The sequence below is a fragment of the Chelmon rostratus genome, chromosome 14 (genome assembly GCF_017976325.1).
Source record: "Chelmon rostratus isolate fCheRos1 chromosome 14, fCheRos1.pri, whole genome shotgun sequence".
NCBI lineage: Eukaryota > Metazoa > Chordata > Actinopteri > Chaetodontiformes > Chaetodontidae > Chelmon > Chelmon rostratus.
The window spans coordinates 23,016,573-23,040,268 of NC_055671.1; the positions used below are offsets into that span (position 1 = coordinate 23,016,573).

Genomic DNA, 23,696 nt, shown 5'->3' on the forward strand with positions numbered 1-23,696 from the left:
TGCAAAAGTAAGTGAAACTAACCTGATTACACTGATATGTGAATATATGTAGTTTACAATTAGGTTTATAATAAAAGTTTTCTGACTGTATTTATTATAATCATTAATTCCTTTCTCCAAGGGTATGAACTTTAGCCTATATTAAACAGACAAGCTATTTTTAGGCAATCACAAGAGCTATGGCATAACTGTCATGGCCAAAAGATCCGCGTAGCTGCTATTTATCCACTTTGGACAAATCCTAAAAATAATTTGGATAGTGTACAACTGTCACATCAAACCAGCCTCGTGCAGTCTGCCGGATTTCTGAAAGCAAAACAGACAAAGTTGCAGCCAAGTGGCACACACTGATTTCAGCAGTCACAGTTGGAATATAATAAGAAAACGAGCTAAGACTATTTCCTTTGCATGTAAACGTTGCTCCCTGAGGGTTTTTCCAGAGGTTCCTCCGCTAATCCTGTATGTAAATTGCAGCCAATAGATGCTGTTGTTGAGTTGGGCTGGGATTAGCAGGAGGCGAATGAGTTTCAATTTTACTGGATTACAGAACAAAGAAAGGGGAAAGGGACACCCTGCTCTGTTAAGGGAAAAAGAGAAATAAACTTAGAATAAATACACAAATAATAGACTGCAAAACGTGCGATCGAAGTCGACATTGTGATGTTCCGGATTACGATGTTTTAGCAGACGGCAGAGCTACATTGTGGATGGGAATTGTGAGCGTTTCTGATGGATTAAAACGGGGGAATAAACCTATTCCGGGATTGACAGCAGCAACAAGGCTATTTAATCGCTAATTAAGGTGAGATTTCGCTGTCTCTTTTTAAATTCATGAACTCTTATGTGGTGTGTTTTCGTGCAGCGTGTTGCTTTTTGTGACCGCACATTCAGAAATTACAGATTATAACCTAATTTCTGGACTGTGGGAGGAGATGAAAGGAAAGTGCTAGCGCTAGCTAGCAAGGGTGCTAACGCAGTAGAGCTAACGAGTTCCAGCTAGCTAGTTAGCTAGCTCAACGTTAGTATGATACCGTTAGCTAATTAGCCAGCGTTGATTAGTTAGACATATGGCAAGTGGCGAAGAAAGGTTATTGTTCGTTAGCAGGTAAATTAGCCGAGAGGGACGCCTTCCTGTAACCTTGCGAGTCGGGTGTTAGCCCATATTTATGATTAGAAAACGCCGTCTGTCTGCTTGCTAAATTATCCCCCCAGATATTGCTATCACTGATAAGGTTACCGAGCGAGCACAACAAAGCCAGCTAGCTAAAGTAGCAAGTGTAAACGAGAAAGGAAAGAAGACATTTGAACTTCAGCAAAACAATTTGGATGTAGGAAGCTTTGACTAACAGTCAGGCTGAGTTAATTCCGACCTTGTTACACTGTAGTAAGGTGCAGTAAACTTTAACCATAGATCACTAATTGACTGCTATCGTTAATTACAGTCTTGTGCTAAAAGTAGAATCGTTGGAGGAGTGTTTCTCGAACCAAAAACTGTAGGTAATCGACATGAAACAAATACGAACTCCGATAACGCAAATTCAGCGTGTTTGGTGGGAGTTATTCTGAAGCTACACAAGGTTACAGAGCTGTTTTCGTCTCATTTTGCTCTCAGCTGTCTGGCACAGAAACGTCAAAGTAAAAAAAAAAAGCTGACTGGAATAAAACTTGGTCAGCTGTAACTGTCTGGCGGATTGAATTCACAACACAATAAAGAACTAAGACAGATTTGTACACATGGACACTCGGTCATTTCCTTTGGAAGTACAGACTTTATTTATTGCACCCAGGTCTCATATCCTGTGGTTTCAAGCCTTTTCTCCTGGGTCCAGCTTTTCAGAGTAATTTCCCTTCACTCTTATGTGATATGAACCTCATAGCAGGTCTCCTTAGTCGTGTAATGGTACACAAAATTCAGGGCTCAGTATGTTCATGGATTTAGGGTCAGGTTACTGTAGGGAAAACAACAAAAAGATGAATGTCAATGTGAAAAATGTAAACATTCCTCAGTGGCTCATTGTCCATAATTCTCACTGAAACAGTTATGGCACTTAAGTATTGTCATATTTTAAATTAATTACAATAATATCAATAATACTCCATGATAAGACTGCTGTAATGAACAGTTTGTGCAGCATCACAATGGACTGACTGCACACATGAAGGACTGTTGTAGAAGAGCTCAAACACTTTCACCAGATGTTATATCCTGTATTCTTTAGACTCAGTGTGGTCACATATCCGCAGAGATAAACATTGCTATAGGAATGTTTATCTCTTGCCATAATGATATTTTTGCCAGAGCCAAAATCTGGAGTCCAGCTTGCCAAAGATTCAGTGATGCTATGCTTAACCAAGTTTGTCTGCTTGGTTTAGAGCTCACAGTAACTGCTGAGCTTTCCTTGCTGGATATTTGGCTCCCCTCAAACTAAACTGAATGCCTCTGCTTGAAGAGGTGAAAGAAGTTTCTTGTGTTGCTCCCTTTTGGAGTTGCAGTCTCCATGTTTGGAACAAACTCCTCCACCATGGAGCCAGTAGCTATGTTACTTCCGCTTTCATCCATACTTGTTGTTGCCGTGTGTAACAGTATGACATCATTACATCAGCAAGTGGGAATATTGTCATTATCGCAATATGATTTTTATTTGTCGTAATAGAAATTACAACGATATTATTGTGAACGATATGATATGGCACACAGCAGGTAATATAAGTCCTGGCTGGTATGGCAGCAGTTAAAAATCCTGATGACGTTCCCGAAAGGCCATGGCCTCAGGCACAGGGTGTAAACAGCAGGATTATGTTGTTCTTTCCTGTAATGATGTGTTAGATAGTAGCTGTCAAACCACACCTTAGAAGTTGTTGTAGGTATGTCAAAATCAGGGTTCTACTTTTTTATTCTTTCAGGAAATTAGCACTTGTCCATCATTCAATTACTAAAAAGTAGATCAATAGTAAATACTGATGCACAATGTGCTTCCTGTAGAAGCAAGAAATTATAGAGTAAATCAGCTATTCTAGTCATCTAACTATTGAGGAGGCCTCAGACCTCTAAAAGATGAGCAGACAAGTTTTTTTTTTTTGCACAAAACATTTGTCTTTAACCCTTTAACCCTGTTTACCTATTGAATTCCCACACAGATGTTTTTTTTTTCCTTGTCTTGCCTAATTAAACATCTTATGAGGATTGTGTGAGCTTGCACAGACCACACTTGATTGACATCTCTCAGAGCCCCCTGTTGCTTTCCATGCATCTGTTAGGGCATGAGTGCGCAGCAGGACCCGGCGGTTTAAGAAGATTGGGCGTGATTTTCACTCCATTTAAGTTCAGCCCTCACAACAGCATGTGCTGCTTATTCTGACCTGAATCAATGGCACTGTGCAGCATGTAAACAAAATAATGTGTACCAACAGCATCATAAACAACAGAGACAAATAAACACGTACTCTGCATGGTGTGTTGTGGCTGAATGGAAAATGTAGTATATTGTTCCTGCCAAGTGCGAACACTTAAAAGCTGTAAAAAGATGAAATGAAAGGTACCCTGTGGAGTTCTTGTGTTGTGTGCAGATCTTGTCAACAAGCAAAGTTTCTGTTTACATTCAGCATGACTCACCAAACAGCATTGTGTGCATCTATGAGGCCTAAACAAAATGTGTTGAATGCATTTCCTTCCTTGTAAAAAACTAGCAATGTTGCCGCCTGTAGATCAGCAGAATAATAGGAAACAATTGGCAAGAATGTGTATGACACCGTGTCATGCATGTAACACATTCACATGCACAAGATCCAAACAAAACAGAGCTCCACTCTTATAAACATTGATCCATAGCACTGAGCGTTGCCCAGAACTCCTCAGGGCACCTTTTGAGCTTACCTCGGCATCTCCACTCCCTCCTGCTTTCTGACTATCAGCTGACAGATAACTGTGATTTGACATCTCACTGCACAGGCAAATGGCGTGCAACCATTCATTTCGGTTAATGGCGCTTGTGACCTCACTTGATGTTAGCTCTGCCCTGCCCAATGTCAGCCTGAGTAGAGTTCTAATTAGTCAGAATAATTTAAAACACTCTGTAGGTGTGCAGGATGCAGTAAACGTCTTGGAATATTGTAAAATCCTATGAAACCATGAATATATGTATACATATGTTCATCAAACGTAAGAGGAGTTAACATTTGCAGGTGATTGTTTAGTAGGAGTGTGTGAGTTAGGGTTGTTTCAAATTCCCATCTCTGTTATCGCTTGTGTATGATGACACATCCTTCAGCCAATCCGGTGACTGTGATGAAACAGCAGTTGAGCCAATCTGTCATCACGGCTTGGCTTGGCATGGCTAAAGTGGACAGACCCGGGCCTGTGGTGGGAAAACCATATAAAGAACAGCACTGACCTCAACCCACAAACACAGTCCCATAAAAGATGTGCTTGTGAACAGGAAGAATAGCAGTAACTCACCCGCTGTGGTAGATTAGGTGAAGTGTAGTCACAGTGGATCATGTGACCATCAAGAACCGCAACTGGTACAAGAGTAAACAGCGTAACATGCTGGAAATAGTCTATAAGGCTGCAGTGCATTCATCAAACATTCATCGTGAAACTTTATTGTATCTGTTGTGCTTGTTTGCAGCTAGAGTGAGATTGAAATGCTTGACAATCCCAAACATTTGAGAGGGTGACAGGTGCCACACTTACCGTGCAAGATGCATACATCATAATAAGACATCAGTAGAAAAGTCAAGAGGTATGAGCTGTTTCTAGTCCATCAGTTTCCACTGATCATCTTTTTAGTTAACAGTTCTTTAAGCTTCCAAAGTCCATGATGTCAAACAAGTTACAAAACCTGTAACTCCCACTAACAAGGACTGCTGGCTGATTTTTGTGTCCTCTGAGAATAAGTGAGCTTTTGTCAAAGTGACGGTTTGGATGAAATCACAGTGAATAACGTTGGCATGTCCACAAAGTTTGCGTCATTTGCTATCAACAGAGCAACTGCAGGATTTGCATCTAAGTATCCTGTGTTTCTTCTGTTTTTGGCCTTATAATAGACTCGTGTTTATAACAAGCTGCTTTATTTATTAATGTCATTCCACGCTGAAATGTTCAATGTTCACTGAGAACCATAGAACCATAACAGGACTGTGACATTATTCTTGATCTTGCTCTTGCAAAGCAGTTGACATGGCATTATCCTGAGCCTGTGCTTATCCCCACCTTTCTCCTCCTCGCTACTTCCTTTGCCTTTTAAATATGTGAGGGAAAGAGGCCATCTATTTCGAGACCGCAATAATTTAGGAGGGGGCTAATGTTTGCAGTGGCCTCAGGGGAGGCAGATTTAGATGGCCAATAGACTTGGCACGTTCAGACTGGTGCAGCTGAACCCCACCACACCCACCCTCCTCTTTCTCTCTCTGCCTCTGTCTATGTCTCTCTACCTCTCTGTCCTCTCTCTATTGAGTCAGTGGTTTGGGCTTGCCAGAGGCTAGTATAATGGTTCCCAGTGTCTGGAGAGATTAAAGGCCAGAGCTGCATTGTTCAAATGCCCCGAGATTAGTTTCCAAGGAGACGGGTTTCAGTTGCCATGAGAACATAGTGCCTGGCTTTGGCCGAGCAGTTCTTCTTTAACAGTTCCTATCTGTTTGACACTTTACTTTTATTCATGTTGGACATCTTGTTATTTTCGTTAAATTATTGATTATGTTAAAATGTATTATGCAGTAACAGCGTGGTAGCATATCTGCAGTGGTTGTGGAAAGTTAAAGGCAGAGTGAGTAGGATTTCCTCTGAAAACGTTGTATAGTCTCATACAGATGTAATCCCTTTCAGTCATCCCTTATGACGCACAAGAAATGTGTGCCAGTCTCTGTATCTGCAGAGGAAAGACCCTCTGCCTGTATTTTCTTATTTTGCTGTGTTTGGGCTGTTTCAGGGCGTCGACCTTTGGGCAGTGGGTGTGTAGCCCTCAGCCAATAACAGCGTGCAGACTGTGAGGGCGGGACTCTATAAAACCGTTGCGGCCAGGAGCCAGATCGTAAGAGGAGGAGAGCCCAACTTTTAATGTTGTACTTACAAACCGCAATGGACAAATCCCATCATATGAGTCTCTAATTGGCCCCAAATGACAAATGCAAGACCACAAGTTCCTGATTTCAGATGAAAATGTGTTTTTAGCCACGCTACAGGTGTTTCTCTAGGAATACCAGTGTTGGTTAGTCCATCACTTTGGTCCGTACTTAAATATCTCAACATTTGCTGCATGGATTGGCACAACATTTTGCCCAAACATTTTTGGTTCACTGACCTAATTACTTTGCTGATCGTCTGACTTTTCCTTATTGCACCAATGTGAGTTTGACATTTGTGCTTTTGAGTGAAATGTCACGACAGGTACTGGATGGGTTGCCATGTAATTTGGTTCAGACATTCATGCCCCCAGGGATAAATTCAAGGATCAGGATAAGTTGTAAAAACTTTGGTTGAGCCATCGTTAAAATTGTATTTGTCCAATACTTTGGTTTATGACCAAGTAAAACTAACGATAATTGCCATCAGCCTCAGTTGTACTTTGTATTTAGTGGTAATTAACAAATATTAGCATGCTAGCACACAAAACTATCATGGTGAATATAGTAAACATAATCTATTAAACACCAGCATGTTAACACGTCATTGTGAACATGTTAGCATGATTCTGTTAGCATTTAGGTCAGAGCAGCCCTGTGCCTGAGTAAAGCCTCACAGCATCTGTCTTCTTACTATATGAAGACAGCAGTAGCTCAGTCTATGGGGACTTAGCCATAGTCTGATAGTCCCAGCATGGACCAGTCAATACAGAGGTGGACCGGTAACTGGAAGCAAGGCACCTAAGCCCGAACCACTCGGGGTGCTGCACTGCTGTAAAGGTGTATAGGTTTCTGTGTGTGCTTTGATTGTGTGTGTGTGTGTAGCTACAAACAGAGTGAAAGAAATTATTTCCACAAGAATGAATAAAGTAATTAATGTATATTTTATGAAGGTGGGGCAAAGCCTTGGCTCTCTAGTATCAGTTCAATACTTGAGAGGCAAACCTATTTGTCAATCCAATGATGTCAGATTTGAATGCAGACAGCAGCAGCTGATGACAGCTGCTTTGAATGCAGGTCACTGCAGCATGTATGCATGCTCACATACAGGTTTTATGTCGCACTGTGTCGGCCTAAACTGTGTTCCTCTGGTCCCCACAGAGGCATGGCTCAGATGAGGAAGCTGGCATGTGATGGCATCAGGACGAACTCCCGGGGCGAGCCACAAGTCCCGTTGGTGTCAGCCAGACAGGAGATCCTCACCAGCCTGGTGTCTGCCCTCGACTCAGTGGTATGTCCCGGACCGGGCCTTTCTGGAGATCATAAACTGCATGTTAATGCAGATGTTAATAAGATGCTAAAATTGCATTTCTGAACCTAATATTTGTTGTTTATGCAACTATCCTTTGTTCTTAATGAACTCATGTATTACTTCCTCAGAGTTTTAGACTTCTGGATGAATGGTTCCTGTATCCTTGCTTTACAGTGCATGGCGATGTCTAAGCTCAATGCTGAGGTGGCGTGTGTCACCATACACGAGGACAGTGTGATTGCGGTCGGCACAGAAAAGGGCAGAGTGTTCCTCAACTCCAGGAGGGAAATCCAAACAGACTTCTACAAATTTTGCCGTAAGTTCTGCTCGTAATTGTTGTTTTCCATTGTTCATTCTTGATAGAGCGTTGATCACTCTCATTAAAGCTGCAGCTGTGTGCAGTTAGATAAAAAGCACTCGTGTCAGGCTCGTCCCTGTAGGATTTTGCAAGTTTTCGCACAAAAGCAGACTCAGCCAAAAGCTTCAATAACTGCAGCAGCTTGCCGTTTTTCTCAACATCAGATTATGTCATCGTGAAATAATCGAAACAAGAAAGTTGTTGCAGTTTCACACACTTTGCTGTTTGTCAGATAAAATGTTTTGTCACATCTCATTTGCCAAAACCATTTGATGTGTTACCTTTGCAAAACGGCAGATGTGACTGCTCGCAACTCTTTTTTTTTTTAAGGTAATGTGACAGATTTCTATTTTCTACTGATTTTCTACTGGTCAAAGAGGACTTAATGATCCCCTAACAGAATTAAACAAAGTGGTGAAGTATACCAACATTTTATAAGCAATTTAGAATATAATCTGCAGTATTTCTACAGCAAGAGGCTGAATATTTCTGTGCCTTGTGAGGAAATATTCCAGTCTTTACCAGATTGTAAGCCCTTTCATTCAGCCTTCATTTCCTATAAACAAACTATCATGTAAGGTTGTAAACTGAGCCCTATTTCACAAATCAGCGTTGAGACATTAAGCCCCACCTGTTGACCTTGAGTGCAAAGGTAAGCCAGCAAATCATGTTCTCAGACTCCACAATGTTTCCCTACTAATAACACCAATTTGAGAGGTTGTGCCCTCCCATCACGCAGCTTAATTTTATCAGGCTGTGTATACGAGGTGAATTGAGTTTTTCCAGCCAGTTACAGGGAACAGACGCTTGCAGTTTGCTTTGTTTAGTAAAGACATAAAATAGAAATAGACCATTTGTTTAGGTTTCAGGTAGTTGGCCTTTAATCTACGACAAATGAGAAATGAGTGGCTTGCCTATTTCATCACATTGTTGGAGAGATGCTTTATATTTATCCAGACACATTCTAGGACAGACGAGTCATTTATTTTATATAGCGGCATTTTTCACTTTGTAACATGTTTATGACTTTTTAGGAGCCATATTCTCAGTCTTCTTGCTTTTTGTTTCTTTGGAACAGATAAAGTCAAGGCTGTGACTCCATTAGGGAGAAAAAAGGGAAAGCAAAATGTACTTGCTCCAAACACTTGGACCTGCAAACATCTGAAATGCTCTTGTGCACTTGTTATTTTTAATGTTAACGGAATTCTCAAGATGTGACTTTTGGTATTTGGCTTTAGGGGTGCCATGTCTGCAGAATTTGACGACAGCAAATGCCCATACCAAAGACCAGGAAGGTGATCTCAGCAAACTGTGTAAGGACAGTGAGCATGGGAAACCGAGAGCTCCACCAGATGCTCAGTCCAACATCTTTGTCCTGAGGAAGATGGTGGAGGAAGTCTTCACTGTACTTTACAGTAAGCAGTCAACAAATGCAATGTGCTTGCTTCATTAGTCCTTTTTATGCCATAATACTATTACCTTCATTCATAATTATCACTCTGATGAGTCTCATCTCTATGTGTTTTACATCATTCTCAGCATTATCTATTACTAACCTAAATAATCAAATCAAAGATTTATTAGTTATCCAGGAGCAGAGCAGAAGCTAAATAATTTACAGTTTTATTCTGCAAGTATTTAAGTTTGCACAAGATATACTGCAGAGTACTTAAAGTGCCTTGTTAATGTGCAGGTGAGGCCGTGGGAAAGAGCACCCTGGTCCCTGTGCCTTATGAGTGGATCCAGAAGGACCCCAGCTGTGTAGTGGCCCACGGTTTGCCTGAGGGAGTCACCTTGAAGAAGCCCTCTGAGTACGACACTAAGACACTGATGAAGATTCTGGAGCAGAGCCACCGCATCCAGTTCACAGTCAAAAGGTGAGCCTGCAGAGTGAAAGTTGTCTGTTATTCATGAATATGTCGCTGTTTGGGGCTGCTGTTTGAACAGATCATGAAACCAGCTGTTTCACATGTGATCACTGTAAAATGGAAAAAGGGAAGTTTGGCATTTCAGCTTCGCCTCTAATGCTTTGCAGGGATACATACTTGTGTATGGCTGGAAGCACATAGCTGTCTTGGGACCTTTGTAGCTAGTTATTGGTAGCAGACAGGCTGTAGCGTATTAGTGAGGGATAGACAGGGGTTTAATTCAGCTGTGGAAAAACACTTTCTCAGGTTACATGTTAGTTTTTCCAGAGCATGTTTGCCTCATAACAAAAACTGCATCCAATAACAGCATCCGTTGCAGAAGCCTGTTAAAAATATGTCTTCCGGGAAAACACTGCCAAAGATTTCCAGCATTGTTAAGGCTAGCTAACCCTATCAAGGCCTAACCTGATGCCTCTTACCCAGAATCTAAAGATCTTGGTGTAAGTCTGGCACAGTCTCTAACAGATCCCTCTCCCTTTTAGTGTGTTTGTAAATTTCCCTTTGGCTGTCAGTCCCTGTGACTTCACTTTCACTCTATAAAACTCTGTAACAGGCAACATAATCTCTAAATAGTTTCCTTAGTGGGCGTTCAGACCGAAAACAGGCCTGTGTTTAAAAAATGCAGTGGTCTGTGTTGTTGGTGTTGTTTTAGGCACCGTTGAGACAATGCAATGTGATCCAGGAAGTCTTATCAGCAGCCAAAACTCTGCGCACTGGTTTATAAGACTATGAGTCGAGATTTTACAGCTTGGAAAATTGTCACGGTGACAATGTTATCTTTCATCTGTATGATTGCCTGCTAAAGAGTAGAAATATGGCTTTTAAGATACAAAGTTATGTGCGGGTGTCTTGATGGCCTCTTTTCCAATCACCGCTCCACTGTCTACCGTAAATTACGTTGTGCTGCTTGAACCTATTGGCTTCCTAGGACACAATAAAAATTCTGCATTTACCAAGTCATTAAATTCATACTTTTAGTTTATCTTACTTTTTTTGGAGCATAACAGTTGTGTGAGGACTCTCTTCCCCGTTGTTTGCTCCATTAATAACTGCACTTAACTGTCACATGCCTTTGCCCACAACAAATTGGAGGTTTCCTGTCTCTACAACTGTATGATTAAGTTGAATATGAACAGTCTGAAAATAAATGGAACAGTGCAACTGTTGTTCAGACAGATACTCAAGCTTGTGTTTGCTCTTTTTGCCAATTTGTCTTGTAATAACACAGGAGTAGAGATAGAGAGAACTGCAGCACCTTTACAGAGCAGGCATCACAAAGGGAATCACAATGAAAGACAAAAGAGTGAATAGACATGAGATGCAGGTGTCAAACTAAAACAAGAAAAGAAGGTAAAAACTTAGAATGTTAAATAAAATATAAAACTAAAGAAAGATCTTAAGTCCAGTGGGAAAGAGTCCCAAAGTCTAGGAGTCTCCTTTTGTCTTGAGCCTGCAGTAAAGACAACAAACCCTGATCAGAGGACCTCAGAGTCCTACAGGTGATATAAGGCTGCAGTAGCTCTTTAATGTTGGCAGGTGCATGACAGTGCAAGGCTATAAATGTGATGATCTACTCCCAATGCCGTAGCCTGGCATTGCTAGCTTGTTGAGCTTCATTTATAGCTAGCTGATACTGCTAGCTAACGTTACATGTTGCTGTTGAGTTTTTCCTATGTATTTTTTTTGGTGCTTTGAGCAGCACAAGCCAAGTGCCATTCGGTTCCATTATACTCAAGAAAGGCAGACATCTCCAGAACTCAGCAACTCACACCAAAACAATCTAAATGGATAAATAGCGTACCTAGGAGGAAAAAATATTTCTGATTTTGGGATGGACTGAACGAAATGTATAACTGAACATCGTCTGCATAACAGTGATATTAGAGGAAGTGGGAAAGACAAAGCGTTGAAACATCAAAAAAACATTTATCTTTTAATAACTTCATCTAAGTACTGTCAAGGAAATGTTAATACACAGTATGCAAACAAAAAGCTTGTTGACCGGCTCTGATGTGTGTAACCCTCTCAGTGACTTCACTCATGATTTTATGTCTGCGTACAGGCCAGCAGAAGATTTGTCTCGAGAAACCAAGACCAGCACTGAAGTCAATCACAACTCTTCCACCGCCGCCATGACGCCGAGCAGCCACGGCCAAGGGAAGACTACTGCCCAGGTAGTCACGTCATCGAGTCCCGCCACTTCCAGCAGCTCTGTTCTGTCAAGCTTCCTGTACGGCATGCCCATGTCCTCCAAACCTCACCCAGATGGGAAGCTGGATTTCAAACCCATGTCCCTCCTCAATCTGGGCAAGGACAGAGCGGCCAACTGGACACCGGGGACAGACAAGAGTTCATCTGTCAAGGACTGTGCTAACAATGGTAAGATGTCCATGTGTGGTTTGGAGGGTGGATTTCAATGGAATATGATTTTTAGTTAACAGCTTTAACATTAACAGCCAGAACTTGACTGGATTTGCTGGGTTTTTTTGCCAATTTTGGGTTAAACTGAAAAAGACTTTTTTTTTTTTAAATAAAGGTAAAATTCAACATTGACATAACATTGACAATAATGATCATAATAATAAGGAAAAGAAAAATCTCCATATGAAAGAATGTATTTCAAAAGAAGTGCTTCATCCTACGCCTCCGCTGTGCTGAGAAGAGTGGTAAATTTGCAGAGAGCTTTGAAGTCAGATTATTGTACCGCTCATTATTTGTTTCAAGGCAGCACTTTGCTTTTACTTTTACATGTCTTTGTTATACTCATATCTGTAAAGGAGTGAGGTGGAGATGCTCACCTATATTTGGAATACTAGAGAAGGGAAGTCATACCTCTAAAATGTAGGAAAACATTACAAACACAGAACCGTTGAAGTCTTTATCCTGGAACTTTTGCATCTTTGCACTTAATTAAATGATTTAGTGATGTATTAATGGATGCTAATGTCTGGATGCTAAGTGAACATTTGGATAGCTGACTGAAAAGAAAGTTAATTGCACTGAATATATTTAATTTGTCTTGCATTTTCAGATGAGACGCAGAGACTACCTGGTGAGCAGGGTCAGAGCCCACCTGGAATCCACATCTCCAAGAGGCTACTCTTCTCCATCGTGCATGAAAAATCAGGTGAGGTTGAACATATTACCAAGAAGATATATGCAGTTGGCCTCATTTGCATAACACAGGCAGATCTGTATTGGTTATCAAGCTGACTCCTCTGCCAACAATTGTATATTTGGATGTATTGCTGAGAATTACACTATCATGTGAATCAGATATATTGACTGACTAACAAGCAAAGATATTAGATTTTAACTTTTCTTCAGATTTCCTCATAAGCAGTGTCTAAGTTAGATGAAAGGTGTCATCCTTACTTTGAGTAAAATGCTCAGCTTCAAGGCACCACTTTTTTATGCCTGCGACAGAATATCAGATGAAAAATTCTGGATATGACACAAAATACAGGTAGTTGTTATCTTTGGAAACTTTTACTGCAATTAGAGGTAAAGTTTTGTAGGTTATAAAAGAGATGTCACGCAACCTGCCAAATAATTCACATTACATCCATACAAAGCTAGTGAACTAGTGAAAAATGTGTGAAATTTCAACATGCTGGCAGCTTTATATTTATAGGCATGAGAGGGGTATTGATCTATATCTCTGAAAGAAAGCCAATAAACGCATTTCCCAAAATGTAAAATTATTCCTTCAAAATGTGTGCCATGAGGTTTAAGGTGCGGGCAACATCCAGACAGTCTAAAATGTGACAGAGTTTCAGTGAGATATGGTGTCAGATCTTTAATATGTGTCGATGTTGTGGAGCATGGTATCATCCGGCGTGATTCATATCACAGATATATTGTTATCACCGTTAATGCTGGCTGTTCAGTAACAAGAAAGTGCTGTACAGAAAAGTATGTTTGAGGCAGTTTATAAACTGTTGTTTGTTAAAACTGACAGCAGGATCAGCCTCACAGATGCCGCATCAGTCGAGCTAGAATATGTTGTCACAAATTAATATCCTAAACTAATGATAAAAGTTTAAATCTGCCACCCCAGAGGAGAATTTTGTGCATTTTGTTAAATGCAGTTTTGCTGAGTTCTCCTGGGTCCTGCCTGGATTTGCAGGCTCCCACAGTAGCCAAGTATTGTTTACTGAACAAAGGCTAAACTATACTAACTCTAACCATTAAAGGCTGAGCTACTAAGATGTCAAGAGTAATCCTATAAGAAGATTGCACTCATTTCCCAAGTTGATACTGAGTAGATTGAGAAGATTAATTTCACATATTAAGCTCATTTGAATGTTAAAGCTCCAATAAATCTAAATAGAAAGGAAGCGGTTCTGTGTTTCGTTGTTCGTGAAGCACTGACAGGAGTTGTGTCTTGCAGAAAAATGGGACTCTTTCATCCGGGAAACTGAAGACATCAACACGTTGAGAGAATGTGTTCAGATCTTGTTCAACAGCCGATACGGTATGGAAAGCCTCGCTCTTTGCATTTTCATTTTGCTTCGGCTTCAGTTGCACATATGGGCAAAGATTTACAAAGGTGCCTCTGCCTCCTCAAGCAATTGTTCATGCTCAGTGATGATTCTGTGCGTATCCATGGATGTTGATGGATTGGGGTCAGTGCTTTGGTTTGATCATCTTTTCCTCAGTGATACAAGAGACGTTTTTGTATTTGTTTGTAACCACAGTACACCGTCGATTCCGGCAGAACATGTCTCAAGAAGAGCAATATCAGAAGAACAAAGCAGCCGATTCCAAGTTCACCTACAGAAATATCTGCGTGGTTTTAGCACTTCAGTCAACGTGCAGTGTATTTATTCAGTGGATACAGTGTGTCTACAAGCAGTTTGAACAAATTAAGGGAAAAAACATTTCCACATTATGGCTCATGGGATCCAGACTTTTTCTTCCAAGCCCCCAGCACCGATTATCATTCCCTGAAAGAGTTATTTCTCATTTAGTTGGAATTATCTCCCACTTCTGTAAACCTTTACATGGGGTTTTCAGCCCACTGGAGGCTGCTTTTCCTTATGCAAATTTATGTTTTTAGAGTAACAAATGCATAAAGTTAAATAAGCCACTATTACTCAGAGTTAAAGTGAATATCTAAGTGATATTCTTTCCGTAGCATCGTACTGTGTTTTTTAAAAAGCTTGATTGTTTGCTGTACCTTCAGCTGAAGCCCTGGGTCTAGACCACATGGTGCCTGTCCCCTACCGCAAAATAGCCTGCGACCCAGGGGCTGTGGAGATCATTGGAATCCCAGACCAGATCCCCTTTAAGAGGCCGTGCACCTATGGAGTTCCGAAGCTCAAGCGCATCCTGGACGAGCGGCACGGAATCCGCTTCATTGTCAAACGGTAACCAATGCTTAGAGGATGAGAAGTGCTATTTTTAGCACGTTGTTAGCATGACGTACCTTTTCAGGCAGGCACAGCATAAATCTCTGAGATAAATTCATAGTGCATGATCCCATGTCTGATTAAGCCTGCTTTAGTCACTGAGTGCAGATCATAGTTTCTCCACTTGCATCTTTATTATCATCCACCTCCGCTCCACCAAACTACAGTACGGCATCGCCTCTGAAACTTTTACTGAGAAAAGATTTTTAATAAGCAGCCACCAAGCGAGCCAGCCTATACCATCTGTCTGTTAAACGTCTGTTTCCTTCAGCACACCATGTCCCGCTGACTGGTAAACCATTTCCATTCATGTCCCAAATGACTTTCCCTTGCCAGCATATTGCGGCTGCTCTTCCATTTGTTTAAGCTAATTTAAATGAGCCGCCATGCCTTGTTTGAGATAACACATCTTTTAACGAATCCTGCAGGCAGCTCATTAGTGTTAATACAATTAGGAAAGATTGAAAATGTGATTAATCCAGAGTTACATCACATTCCTGTTGTCATTGAGAGATGCTCCAGATGTAGGCCCTGATGTTCTCTTTTGGCATGTTCTTTGTTGACAGACTAAGTTCATCTTTAAACCAATGATCGTTAGTTCTAATGGTTGGCTGATTTAACTGCAGCCAAAGTTTGGTTTAATTTAAAGCTGCAACCCTGCTATTAATAATGTCCAGATGATATCACATGTAATTTAATTTCCGTGTTATGAGCAGTTCAACTTTAAAATTGTAGGTAAATAGATTAATACTTGTTGGCTTTGGTTAATAGTGAAAATCCCATTGAGAGTATTTTAAAACATACCAGAAGTACGTTGTAATGGCTTAAGGGAGGCAATGTTGTTGGTCAGTTTGTCTGTTTTACCTTACTGCTCTAACACTCTGCCGCAGAGTGAAATAGTGTGACAGCAGATGGAAGGATTGAATCTGGCTCCAGACTTTCATGGTCACTGACACTTTCAAAATTCCTATAAGCCTCAGCTATACTTTGCATTTAATGCTAACATACTGTAGAACACTAACATGCCAAAGTTAACTTGCCACCAAGGTAACATTCCTAAAGGATAAAGGTGGCGTGATTGTATGTTTTTCCCATTGTCAGCAGCTCTCGTGAAGATACACAAAGGAACAGTGTGTTAGTCTGTCTCTCAGTACTCGCTGACTTCCCTGTCCATTATGTGTCAGTCAGCCCTAAGCACATTCTTTCCTTTTGAAGATATTCTTAAACAACAGGTCAAATATGCAGTTTCAACTGTAAAAAAGGTTGTAGAAGCTCTAGTTTTTACCAAAATGCACCCACATAAAAGTAAATAGTGTATTTACCTGGAACTATTTTCTCCGGCCCATTTGGTGCTGTATGTGGGATTCATAGACTGTTCTAAGTAAACATCAGCGGCCATCACCATCTTAGCAGTGCTTGACTCCGCCAGACTCCCAGCTAATCCAAAAATGGCCAAAGAGGTGGATCCTGGGTGGAGCTGAGGGGGCCAAATGAAGCCTGGTTGTTGAAATATAGAGGTCTCTGTGACTCATAACGGCCATGCCCATAATTATGCATGTGTCTAAGCCTTAATATAATTTAAATGAGTGAGTTATGTAAAAAATAACCTTAACAGTTCATAATTTTTTTGTACCAGGCTATAAACGTGTTTATTTCTGTTGTAAAGTGGCATTTTAATATGCCGATTTGACTCGCTTTTGGAGCCAGCCCCAAGTGGTCGTTTGAGGAACTGCAGTTTTTGGAACTTTGGTTTTAATTTTTCAGCCCTGGAGGTCATCGCTCAGTGGGATTGAGTCAATAAATCACAGTGCCCTTGTTGATTGTAATAATGGAACATGTTAGAAGATGTTTCATGGACAATGGGGCTCTATGGCACAGTAGAATAACATATAGCCTTATCCTTTAATGTTAACATGTTGCTAGCATGTAGCAACATTAGACTGCTCTAGAATATAGACCTAAGCCTGATAACATGTCCTAATATGACCACCATGCAGAGCATAAATCCTTTTGCTACCCTCAGACCAAACTTTTAATGTTTTACCTCACTAGAACTGATAACAGCAATGTTGTTTCTCAAACTGTTTTATTGTGTTATGAGCATTGTGTGACAGCTGTACCCCAAATATAAAAGTAGGTCATCTGGCTTTAATGAGTCAGGCAGTGAAGTAATCTTACCCCCCCAGCGCTACCTTTCTGCACCAGGTTTCCAAAATTCAATCTTGATCTCAAAAACTTTTACGAATCGATGTAAATTAAAAAGACTGAAAGAAATAGTTGTGTGTGGAGGCTGGTGATGGTCACAGACGGAGAGGAATGTCTCAGTGGCAGACGGAGCAGTAGCTCGTGCCAGGAGGAGGGGAAGCGGTCCAGAAGTACAGTTCACATCCAAGCAGTTATTTTTAGTCAGGGGGACTGAATGATAAGAATGGAATGACTCAATTACTTGATTATTTGACTGCGACCGATTGTTTAAAGAGCAGTTAATGTTCTGAAAGAGCTGTTAATGATATGTTCCTCCACATGTACAGTGTTTGCATCATGATTTTTGTGCTCGCTCTTTGAGTTCACTGACTAACGGCCTGTTTTCCTCTTTATTTTCCAGAATGTTTGATGAAAGGATTTTCACTGGTAAGAGTGTGATTAATGTTGTTTTTTTTAAATACCATTCACATTCATACAAGCTGTGATTTGGCCTCATTAATGAAATGCTGCTGATCTGCTTCTTTATGACTTCTCACGCCTGTGTCGGTAATTATGCCTGGAAATGTGCCAGTGTTTCTAGAAATGTAAGGTTTCTGTTGGGAAAAATGGTGGCAGCTAGCTGGGAGGAGAGATTTGAATTTGTCAGCATACTTTATCGACCTTTTCTAGACTCATTGTGATGCTTTTGCATCTCCAAAGGCTGAATTCTTCATATAAGTAGCATTGAGATGTATCTTTAATGCAATAATTAAGCATCAACAATGCTTTTCTGCAAAAATTAATGTCTTTTCTAGCTTACTGATTTACTGCACATCTACATCACTGACTTTTGTCTGTATAACAGGTAATATACCTCACTTGCCAGTTTATTAGGTACACCTAACCCTGCAATAAAGCCTACCTTCATGAAGGTTAAAATGTTCATTTCTTTCGTTCAAACTGTTTCAGTGAGATGTTTGCAATGTGTAGCCTGTCCTCATTGATTTAAATGGAGTGGACAGAATATTAGAAAGACCTCCCAGTATAACAGAATATAAATCAACAGTGCCACAGTTGTTTGGTTCAGCCTCCAAAATGACATCAAGTTGAGTAAAAGCCTGCACACACTGAGTGATTTTGGGCTGCACCTGAAAAAAAGCTGACAGTAGTGAGAGAAATGTGGGACGATCTTTTGCCATCCAACCCTAGCATGGCGGTGAGTCACGCTTTGAGACACGTCCACCAATGGCTGATTTAGAGATTTGTTGACCAAAGATCAAAATTCTGCCATAGTGTGAAATTTAGCACCAAATTCTTATATTGTGACTGCTGTTAAGACCCCTGTGGACAAACTTTATTGCAGGAAATGACACAGAATACAAGGCTGACACAGACAATGTAAGCACTCATAGACACCACATGATTATGTATATATATGTCTTGATATGTGCCATTTTGCACTGCGCCCAGAGCTTCTCTTTGCTGCATTTTCATAACATGAGAGCGGCGCCGGCAGTTGATGACGTGTCTCTGCTTGCTTATATATTTATTTTCTGTTGACATAGAGAAACGCTTTGATTTACACGGCTTTCAGTGCACAATCTGACATGCCTCAAGACTGACATTGTATAGTCTGACACAGATTGCAACCGAGATTTATTTAGACACATCTCATGCAGTGTGACAGCACAGAAGAGGCCTTAAAGGATTTTCAACAAAAGGAGTACAGCGGAATGACAGTCAGCCAACTGTCTGTATAATAACTGCTGTTTGGTCACCTGATAAGTGTGCAGAAACCTGGACTTTGCAGTACTGAGTAAAAATTTGATAAAATCACAGCTAATTTGGCTCATTGCACAAGTGTAGCGTGCATTTTCATTAAAATGAAAAATGATCTACATGTTTTCAAAGGGAACGTTGTAAAGTGTAATTTTTTTGGAAGGATTCCATGTGTGCTTTGTGAGGAACTTGAGCCAGGCATTTAGCCGCATAATATTTGTCAGAATCTTTACAATTAATTACAGTAACTGGCTAACAGAAAACTGCTCTGTCAAGTCTTTATTTATATATTTACACCCCACAGATGTTCTTCGCTAATGGGATGCAGTGTTTGTTTATCTTCTGTGTCTTGTTTGTTGAAGCTGCTGGCAAGATTGCAAGGGAGGAGGGCAAGCATGACCTGGGCTCCACGCCTGAAGACAGCTTCCCTGACAGTCTGAGCATCCCGCCCACCGCTGCCGAGCTGGTCAGCAATCCTCACAGCAGCAGGTCAGAGCACAGCCCACGCAGAAATTTAGCAGTACAGACTTTGTTCATGATGAGGAAATATGAGCTAGTGGGATGCAGCCAAATTGTGTTGCATATATAACCGGCGTTACTCATAATGTGCACTGAATTAAACAGTTTAAAAATGCTGTTTTATAGAATTTATCATTTACATTTCTACCGTGACACTAGCTGTGATAAGCTTAATTTTAGCGACAGCTCTTAATTCATATTTTGATTTGGCCTCGTTTGGAGGGTTTTCTTTTTTTATATCCTTTGATTTTCCCTTGTAATGGGCCTTTAGTTTGCCTGGGAAGGAAGCAGTATCATGTTTATCTCATAGATCAACTGACAAGATTGCATTTTTAGAAAATCATGCAGGTTACCTCAAATCTCATGTAGCCATGTAGCACATTGATGCTAAGCTTGCTTGGTTTCCTACACAAATCTGCACAATTTAACAATCTCATTCATCTTAAGCGTCTTCACACAGTCTGTAACCAATTTTGGGCTCATGAGCAGGTCGTCACCTGAGTGTGTTTTATTTAATGTCACAGGTCAACAAGTGCATGCGTGAGTCCCTTGGCCGACTGTGAAGCAGGTATGTGCAAACAAAAGCATTTCTGCAGCACAAAGCAACAACAGATTCAAGCCCCAAGTATCCAATTAAAGTTTGAAACTGATATTAACAGTACTTAGAAGTCTCTAAAGAGATTTCCCATCATGTTTCGCAGTCCAGCCAGTTCAAACACATTCTATCACCTACTTAAATCTGTTGAACTCCGCCATAAAACACAGTGCCACACACTGATGGGAACTCAGGCAGAATGAACTGTTCAATCCCCGCAGGTCCTTCGGGAGATTGCATTCCTATGAAGAGGATTAAAACGGAGCCTCCAGATGGGGAGATCATTCAAGTTACAGTGCCAGGTAAGTGCGCACTCGCTTGGCAGCCATTATCTTTGAAAATAGTTCACCTCTTAAATTATAAAGACAGTATCCAGAGATGTAGTTTTCATAGATTATCCCTGACGTTTCTCTGTGATACAACGTCGCACACAGCAAAACTCCAGGATGGTGTTTTTGACTTCTACACACTCCCGACACACTCGGTCAGGCGACACAAACAAGCCTTTTACACCACGGGAACTTTTCATCCTCCTTTAGGGACGAGTTCCTGAAGCTGCGTTTCAGCTCAAAGTTGTAAAAGCTTGTGAAAAATAAATGTTTGTTTCTCCAGACGCTGGCACAAGTGGAGAGGAGCCCAGCGAGTCTGTGGTCGAGCCGGTCGCCGCCGCAGCGTGTCCAGCCACAGCCTCGCCCTCTGCTCCCTCTGCTCCCCCCGCTCCCCCTGCTCCCCATCACCCAATGGAAAACCATGCAGGTAACCTCAGCCCCGTCAGCCCCCTGCTCCATTTCATCTGCCTCCTTCTCACTGCAGCTCCTGGAATGCCAGCTCCACGGCCTTACAGCCACCCCGGTGCCACCCAGCGCCTCACCACTGCCACCCCACACTCTGGCTGTTTTTTAGGGAGCAAATAAGCTGCCACACGTATGAAAACACTTTTCTCAGATACCTCCTCTCTCCCACTCCCCACAACCAAACCTCCCAGCCACTAGTAGCTAAACCCAACCTAAAGAATCCCCTCTCCCCAGCTCTGGCCTACTGTAGCTCTTCTCTTCTCCCACTCTTACAAACACTATCTCTCATCTGTGAAAAGCACCGTGTATCAGCTGCAGCTATTTGACCCTCTGAGTCACATTTGGCATTATGTCAGTTTGGAAACTGAATTTTTTTTACCTTTGGTTGCCATTAAAGTAATGAAGCCTGATGCATTGTGCTTTTTGCCGGATCCAGAGTCACACTGTCCTGTAGCCCTGCTGCCCAGAATGATTAGAGTTAGCTCATGTGTTATAGAAACCAAACTGCTCCTCAAAGATCCTTTCAGTGCTCCCAAATCCCACCTCCATCTAACACAGAGCCGTTCGTAGACTGAAACAGCTCTCACCTATAAAACAAAGGTGACTAGACTTGCAAAGGTTACCAAGACATTTGAGTAGACTGCACTCTCTTTGTGAACAGCCTCATTTATCAAGTGTTAGATGTATTTTTCACCTAAATGGTTGGTTCATCCAAATACCAGACGTATTTTCCTGCTTATCTCTCCTGGTATCTACCCACGCAGATAGTTTTGGTCTTATTTGTCCAAGTTTTCAGTTGGAAAATTTGCCTCTGAGATTTCTACATAAACACCACAAGTGAAATTCCATTAACCTTCATTATATTATATTGTGGTGGAAGCAGAAATCTTTGCACTGATTTTGGTGAACTGACTCTTTAAGCCGCCCTGTGCAGAAAAGCTTCTGCATAAACTACATTAAATGAACTGACTGAATGAATTTATAAATGAGGGGTTTTTACATTTGAATGTTGTGCTGTAACACCAGAGAATGAACAGTCTACTCAGTGTGATCTTGGGCTTTGCATACAATGCTTTCAGGAGGCGTTTTGTTTTATTTTGTTCATTTGATTGTGCTTTGTTGAAGTTTTCTTTTCTTTCACAAATGACCACTAAAGGAAAGAAAATGAAGGTAAGTTCAAGCAGTTAGTTTTTAGTATTATTTGCTGTTAAATGCTCTTTATTTAAGGATTCATTTGTTGCTATTTTGCTTTATAGATACAAGCTTGAATCCAAAAAAGTTGTGGCGCTGTGTAAACAAAAACAGTCATTGACAAGCAAGCTGTGTTTACTGACAGCAGTTTTAACCTCCATCCTTTATCCAATCATGTGTTCGCAAAGTGGTGAACCGCGCTCCATCCTCGCTTGTGAACGACTGAGCCTTGATGATACTGTCACCTGTAACCAATCAACCTGTTTACCTGTGGAATGTTCCAAACAGGTGTTTTTGGAGCGTTCCACAACTTTCCCAGTCTTTAGTTGCTCCTGTCCCAACTTGTTTGAAACGTGTTGCTGCATCAGATTCAGAATAAGCAGATATTTACAAAAATCAATGAAGCTGATGAGGTCAAACATTAAATTTATTGTCTTTCTACTGTTTTCAGTTGAGTATATGTCAAAAATGATCAGCACATTATCACATTGTTTCGTTTATGTTAACACAGCGTCAAAACTTTGTTGGAATCGGGGTTATAGTTGTAAAATTCATGTGGGATTCTGCATAGATCTGCAGCGAGTGCTGCAGGTTTCAAATAGAAAAAGTCATTCCGTCTCATTCTGTTTCACACATGTCTGCAGTGTCAGACGCTGTGGACTGCCCAGCTGTCTGAATTAAACAAAGTTCAGTCGCTCTATATATGCAGATGATTGTGCAAACTGACAGGATTTACAAACAGCAGATTAAGTGGAGTCTTGTCTCTCTGTAATTTAACACCAAAGTGATGCCACAAAAGAAAAACTCTCCTACGTAGATTTTTTTGTTCAATTAAGAGACGAAAATTTCAAATGGAAATTGTAAGATGTCAGGTTCTCGCCTGACACTCTATGAAATAGTCTATGACAGAACGACCTTTGAGCAGGAAGCACTTGATCAAGTGTTTAAGCCAGAGAGAGTATGACAAGCTTTCTGACACTGAAATAAATTATAGTCAGGGCACATTAACAGCCATTCACATTCAGCTCCCGGCCTGTTATCACGACAGTTCATGTTTACGTTTTATCTGAGCTCGACAGGCCAGACTTTGATGTCTGCGGGATGTTTATGTTGTTGAAGGCGTCTGCTCTCATCAGGACCCGTGGTGATGCTGTTGATGTTACATCATCTTTCCAGGTCTAGACACACCTTTCAAAAAGTGTGTGTGTCCTGAGCTAGCAGTCGGGAGATAGCACCAAGCAACATCTACAACCTCTGTCAACGTTCTAATGTTCAGTTCTTGCATTATTTTGTAAGAGGACGAGAACAGGATACGTTAGTAATGAAGCTCACAAACATTGTCCTTATAAAATGATCAAACTTTTACTTTTGCAATGAGCTGTTTTCGACTGTTAAGCATCACATCAGATGAAACCCATAATGGTAAAACCTTAACAGCTTATTTTGCAAGCTTCAAATCACACTTTGCTTTAAATGATTCAATTCCACTGACAGACTATGGGCGATAATACTGAATTATTGAAGCTTACTTGCTCCCGTCTGTACAAGCAGACGTAAGCATT

At 41.0% G+C, this 23,696-nt stretch overlaps 1 protein-coding gene across 3 annotated transcripts in view; it reads left to right on the plus strand.

The window, feature by feature from the left end:
• Positions 1–556: 556 nt before the first annotated feature.
• The window catches only part of gtf2ird1 (GTF2I repeat domain containing 1), a 32,286-nt gene continuing 9,146 nt past the window's right edge, over positions 557–23,696 (plus strand). For all 3 annotated transcript variants that reach the window (XM_041952367.1, XM_041952369.1, XM_041952368.1), the window contains exons 1-14: positions 557–802; positions 7,222–7,351; positions 7,547–7,688; positions 8,969–9,145; positions 9,424–9,607; positions 11,721–12,037; positions 12,690–12,785; positions 14,052–14,135; positions 14,847–15,030; positions 17,678–17,703; positions 19,398–19,524; positions 20,079–20,122; positions 20,371–20,451; positions 20,762–20,905. In XM_041952367.1, coding sequence (XP_041808301.1) covers positions 7,226–7,351; positions 7,547–7,688; positions 8,969–9,145; positions 9,424–9,607; positions 11,721–12,037; positions 12,690–12,785; positions 14,052–14,135; positions 14,847–15,030; positions 17,678–17,703; positions 19,398–19,524; positions 20,079–20,122; positions 20,371–20,451; positions 20,762–20,905 — 1,732 coding nt within the window. In that variant the 5' untranslated portion in view covers positions 557–802; positions 7,222–7,225. The remainder of the gene's footprint in view (positions 803–7,221; positions 7,352–7,546; positions 7,689–8,968; positions 9,146–9,423; positions 9,608–11,720; positions 12,038–12,689; positions 12,786–14,051; positions 14,136–14,846; positions 15,031–17,677; positions 17,704–19,397; positions 19,525–20,078; positions 20,123–20,370; positions 20,452–20,761; positions 20,906–23,696) is intronic.